This window comes from Ixodes scapularis, unplaced genomic scaffold (genome assembly GCF_016920785.2).
Source record: "Ixodes scapularis isolate PalLabHiFi unplaced genomic scaffold, ASM1692078v2 PGA_scaffold5__190_contigs__length_132052651, whole genome shotgun sequence".
NCBI classification, from domain to species: Eukaryota; Metazoa; Arthropoda; class Arachnida; order Ixodida; family Ixodidae; genus Ixodes; species Ixodes scapularis.
Window position 1 is genome coordinate 1255279 of NW_024609880.1, and position 6083 is coordinate 1261361.

Consider the following 6083-nt stretch of genomic DNA (forward strand, 5'->3'; position numbering starts at 1 on the left):
CTGCAAAAGCTGCCTGCAGGAAAAAAAAATGCGTTGTTGTGCACTATTTTAAAGTGAAATTCACACACTAATTCTAGATCACTAGTCAGTGAGAGGCTAAGAACATAAGACAAGGGAAAGGAGGAAGAAAGCTGGCGGAATGCTGAAGAGGAGAGAAAAAAACCTCTCCCCTTCAGCATCCTGTCGGCTTTCTCCTCTGCGTATTTCTTTGCGCTATGTTCTTAGCCTGTAACTATGAGCATGATCGTGCTATTCATTATTGCAAACAAAAGTAACTGTTCAAGAAATACTTTATTGCAAAGCAAATGTTATACATGACTTTTTTCAATGTCTGCACCAGACGTGCACTCTGGCTTCGCATCTTGGCCAGCACTAGTCCAAATAGTGAGCGGGATCTGCAGAAAAAAATCAATTCCATTAGCATTAATAATAAAAACAGGTAATATGAGAAACTTACCATCATGTCGAACATCTGCGGCCTTTGACTGCAGTTTTTCAGTTTCTCTCCAGCGTGGCGCAGCCATACTTTGATGATGGTCTCCACGTCAGCTTTGTTTGCGCACTCAACATTTGATTTCACTGCTCCTAAAACATTGATTTGTGATGACAGTCACAGCAGAAAGCTAAGATGGTCTAGAAAAATATCACAATTAATGTTCGTGCGAGGAAGATACCTTGCTACTGAGTCTACTTTCGCACAGTTGAAAAGCTCGAAGCATTTGTTTACGCGCCGGCATCTTTCCCGTCGAAACTGCCGTTCATTGCTTTCCGCCATTTAGAAGAATTCATTTAAAAACACACTAACCTTTGTTTCCTGCCTTGCATTGCTGCCATCATCAATTTGGATGAAACAGCGCGGATATACAGACTTGCAGCGCTGACTAACCAACTCAGTGATATATAATTTCTTCTTCCTCAAATCGTCATCATCTTCTCCTTCGCCGTTAATGAGAACATTTTAATTTTTTAAACACAAGAAACCAAATAGCCAATAAACATTAATAAGTAAATAATAAATAAATAAATGACAGCTAAAAGTAAATAAAACTAAGAAAATTAAAAAAAAATAAAAATGAAGTTAAAAAATATTTTGTAGAAAATAAATTACAATTAAAAAATGAAACTTCAAAAAAAAATTATTTCTTTTAATTTTTTAAGTTTTATTTCTTTTAGTTGCCATTTATTTATTCATTATTTATTAATGTTTATTGGCTATTTGGTTTCTGGTGTTTAAAAACTTTAAATGTTCTCATTAACGGCGAAGGAGGAGAAGATGACGATATGAGGAAGAAGAAATATACGACTGAGTTGTTAATCAGCGCTGCGGGTTTGTTTCCTTCTTGTGTGCCTGTGAGTGTAACTTTATCGGCGCTGCTCCATCCAAACATGAATTACCATCTAGCCCAAGCATCCACATTATCAAGCCATCAACAACCTCGGCGCTATTTATGTTTCTGTCCTGGCTTGGCCTAGCTTGCTTGAGTCTCTCGGATGGGTGGATAATTGCCATAACGGTACACCTTGTAGTAGGCGGTAGCTTGCGCCACCTAGATTGAATGTTGCAAATGGAACTGAATTTCGAAATACTGCACAAATACAAAATTAATAATAATTGTAGTGCGTCCTGGTTTTATTAAAGAATTGTTTGATCAAAACTATTGTTAAAAGATGTCCTAAACTTACGCAACTGCATGTAATAATTTGTATGTGAAATTTAGTTGAGCAGTGAACGTGAACTGTGTATACTACCGCTATTTCATTCATTCATTTGTTTAAAAACGCAATCAAATTGAGGACGTATATATTACCTCTAACGTTGTATCCTTCGTCCTCAATAAGTCCTCGGAAGGACGTTTCTAGGATGATCTAGCGACCGACGTTCTCAGGATGTCCTGAGGACGTCTTGAAAACCTTGAGGACTTGTGTACCTTTTGAGGACGTCCTGAGGATGTCGGGTGTTGTCTGGGTTGTTACTAACCACCAAGATGGCGGCGTCTAAAACAATATCGGGGGAAAAAGTGCCGATACTGTAAGCGTAGCCCATTTGGTTTAGCTCACAGGCTAAACCAAGTGCGGTGTGGGATCGTTAGCTGAGTATGTTTTGACACCGCAGATCAGAGCACGTGGAGAAATGCTCAAGAGTGAGCTCCGTTCAAAGCACGGAGCTCACACTGCAGAACCTGTACGGACTAGTGCCACTAAATAAGCTATGCAGCTGTTTTAGTGGCTCCAGTATAGGACTAAATCCCCTCGATGTGTTTGCGTTGGTCTTTCAAGTAACCTTAAAAATGACAGTGCACGAGACCCGTGTCTCGAGTGGCCCTTGGAGGCAAATGGCGGCGCAGCACTAAAATGACTGGCCCCTGAAAGCGAATGGCGGCGGAACACCCGCTCAGGCACGTGTCTTGCGCGTTTCCACTATAATGGCTGGCGGTACTTGTAGAAAACGCCTAAGGGGCTCTAGCCGGGATCCTAAGTTCAGTCGCCCTTCTGAATCCTACCGTTGTGCGATCCTGTACCGCAATACTGCGTAATGCACGTTAAAGACCCCGAGCTAACAGTTGTACTGTTTTTTTATCATTTTCAACGGGTAACAAAGTCGCCATGCGAAACTGCTGCTCTCTAAAAAACTAACGACTAATTTTGAATGCGCCGCCACATCGCATTTTAAATGTGTGTTCGCGTGTTCGCGTTCTTTTTTTTCTCTTTTACATCCTTGAATATGCGGCTTTTACTTATGATCAAACAGACTACAGTTGTCGGATTTCTGGAAGAATATTATGTAACTACGAAAATGACATGCGAACGCAAAAGACAAAAAAAAAACACATAGATGCACTTATTAAAATAATTAAAATAATAGAAATGATTATAATCGTGTTTTCAAAGTTTTGAGCACACCAAAAGCTATAAAGCGAGCTCGATGCTTTGGATGGTGCACTTTTTACTGGAAAGTAGTAGTAAAGATGGTAAACAAACCGTTGCTAGGGGCGTTGCCCATTGCTAGGGGCGTTCCTATGTGGGCGGGGCCCGATCCGACCGACCAATCACAGCGCAGGAGGGCGGGGCCCTTTCCCTCTCTTCCATCCCAGTGACCAATCGGAGCTCATCGAGGTCCCGCCCTCTGGTGACGTGCGCGGCACGTGCCTCGTACCTAATACCGCTAGTTAACGGCTCCTGGTATTACGCACGTGCCTCCTGGTATTACGCACGTGCCTCCTGGTATTACGCACATGCCTCCTGGTATTACGCACGTGCCTCCTGGTATTACGCACGTGCACGCGATGTTAACCACGTGATTTTCCCCGGGTTCGAGTTGTGTCCGACAGAGGGCGTTCACGTGATGTCATCAGGGTTAGTGTTGCATCCGACAGAGGGTGTGCTGAACCGTGCTGATGACATCCCTGATAGTCATGTGACCGCAGCGCAGCGCGGTCACATGACTATCAGGTCATGTGACCGCTGACGCTGATGACATCCCGCAGGGATGTCATCAGCACGGCTCCCATCACGTGATTCTAACCACGTGATCTTACACAGGGTTTGAGTTGCGTCCGACAGAGGGCGCTGCGCCGCGGTCACATGATGGTCACGTGACATTATTCGAATCGCTGCGCGGTAAATGCCCCTTTTATTCGATAAAAAAGGCTCCGCGGCCGACTGGGACTCGACCGCTCTACCTTCGGCTCAGAGGTCCAACACTCTACCCCCTGAGCTACGAGCACATTTTTTTTTTCTTTAATAAATGGAAGTTCACTAATAGCTACTCAGCCAAGTCCAACAGTACACACACAAATAACACAAAAGGTCCAAAAATCACAGTCCACCTTACACAACATGGCACGTAGAGTCCCACCCACACATGCTAACCCATGGAGCACAGGCACAGGCCACCAGTCACCAGAATCTCACACACGCGCACGTGAATCGCGTGGGGCGACAACCACACATCTTTAGTAGTTCTGTAAAAGGTAAAAGGTTACATTGGCTAGAATTCACCATTCACCCAACGCATAAACATCGATATTTACATATTTACACAATTTAAAAGTGCGGTAGGTTTAAGCACGCATCAAAGAGACTAAACCAATCTGGCACCGGTGGGCGGGCCTCGTACACACTTCGCACTTTCGCTACCTCTTCAATGAAAAGAGATCTGGTCGTACGGGGCTGTTCGGCATTTCTGTCGATCATCCGGCACTTCCACAAGCTATGCAGCCCAAGAAGCATAAATAAATCGTAAGGGACAACTCCATGTTGTTCAACGGGGAGAAATCGTATACTGTGTTCTGTGAAGTCGATATCCTTTTTCAGTGTTCGTTGGAGAACGTCCCAAAAGTACACTGCGTCATTACAGTATATGAATCTGTGTTCAATGGTTTCCGGTTTGTTGCATAATCGACAGTTAATAGACCATGGAACGAAAAACCCTCTTTCCTGTAGCCACGCTTTAACCGGAAGCGTGGAAGTGTGTAATTGAAAGAAAAATGTTTTTGCAGTAGGCGATACACACATCTTTTTAACTCTTTTCAAAACATCCTGTCCAGGGCTGTCATTAAACCTTGATCTATAAATCGGTAGTGGGAAAAAATTTTCAACTAAGGCCTGAGACAAACATTTTCTAGAAACACTAAACAAGTATTCCAAAGAAAACCGGACATTTAAAAACAACAACGTGTCTACAACTTCTTTCCAAAATCCTCTTAGAACACACGAAACGTCATCCGTCGTTGAAACTATCAAAAAAGGCAAATGCGACGCAAGCTTCGTCTGAACTAGCGAGGCCAGTAGCGGATGTCTGATATTCCTAAAGAAAAATAATCTAGATACAAGTTGACGGACAAATAAGTGGGCAAGACCCAACCCTCCACACTCAAGGGGGAGGAATAAATTGTCTCGCCTCATCCGTTCCCACGAGGAACTCCAAATGAAAGTCGCGAAAAGTCGATGGAACGCTTGTATACGTGGGCGGGCACAGTGGAGGACTTGTAACCCGTACATAAGTTTAGACGTAAGGAAAATATTGCACACAGCAGCCTTAGTAAAAATGGAAAGGTTTCGCACCCTCCAGGCATCTATTTTCCGCTTAATGTTTGTGGCAACTGACGTCCAATATAGCCCACTGTTCCTGGCCTGGTCTAGGGGTACGCCAAGGTATTTTATTGATGGCTGATTCCAGTGGATCCCTGCTAATTTGGATGGTGTTGTTCCCCACATGCCTAGCCAAAATCCGCTGGACTTGTCATTATTGACCGACGCACCGGTGACCGTGCAAAATTTCTGCGTTACGCGTAGAGCTTCTTCTACACTGTCTTTGTCGGCACAAAAAATGGCAACGTCGTCGGCATAAGCCAACAACTTCACTTCGGAGAAACAATATTGGTACCCACGAATATTGAGGTTTGACAGCACGCTCAGGCAAAGTGGTTCCAAGTATAAGGCAAATAGAAGAGGAGATAGAGGACATCCTTGTCTTACTGAAGACCTAATAGCAATCGGATCGGAGAGAGTGTTATTAACTATGATCCTGGTGGAGCAGTCCTTGTAACATAATTTAACGCCGGAGAGGATGGTGTCTCCGATATTGAGGTTGGCAAGAACTTGAAACAAAAATGAATGGCTGACTCTATCGAAGGCCTTTGAAAGATCGATTTGTACTAATGCAACTTGGTCATTGCCTTCAGTCACACAGTCGAGTACAGACCTGGCAATGTGCACATTAGTCTGAATAGTTCTCTCCCGTATTCCGCAAGTCTGGTGTTCTCCAATTAAGTTGTGAGCTACCACGTGAATTCTTTCGGTGAGTAATTTTGCAAATATTTTGTAGTCAACGTTACATAATGATATTGGTCTGTAGCCTGTAGCTTTTCTCAACACTGCTTCGTCTTTGCTCTTTGGTATTAAGACAGTATGTCCTTGGTAAAAGGTAGGCGGAAGCATTTTTTCTTTATATCCGACGCGGAATACATCAAGCAGCACTGGAGCTAATAAGTCAATAAATGTTCTATAGGTAGTTTTCATCTGACGTCACCAGAACAGCCGCGCCCACACCGCGCCATTTTTTTGTTATTGCTAGCAGACGG

General features: G+C 43.6%; 1 protein-coding gene across 1 annotated transcript; it reads right to left on the minus strand.

Annotated features, from left to right (window-relative positions):
- Positions 1-4044: 4044 nt before the first annotated feature.
- LOC120843536 lies at positions 4045-5232 on the minus strand. Its single transcript, XM_040214932.2, has one exon. The coding sequence runs from the start codon at positions 5215-5217 to the stop codon at positions 4045-4047; it is 1173 nt and encodes a 390-aa protein (XP_040070866.2). The 5' UTR covers positions 5218-5232.
- Positions 5233-6083: the final 851 nt, after the last annotated feature.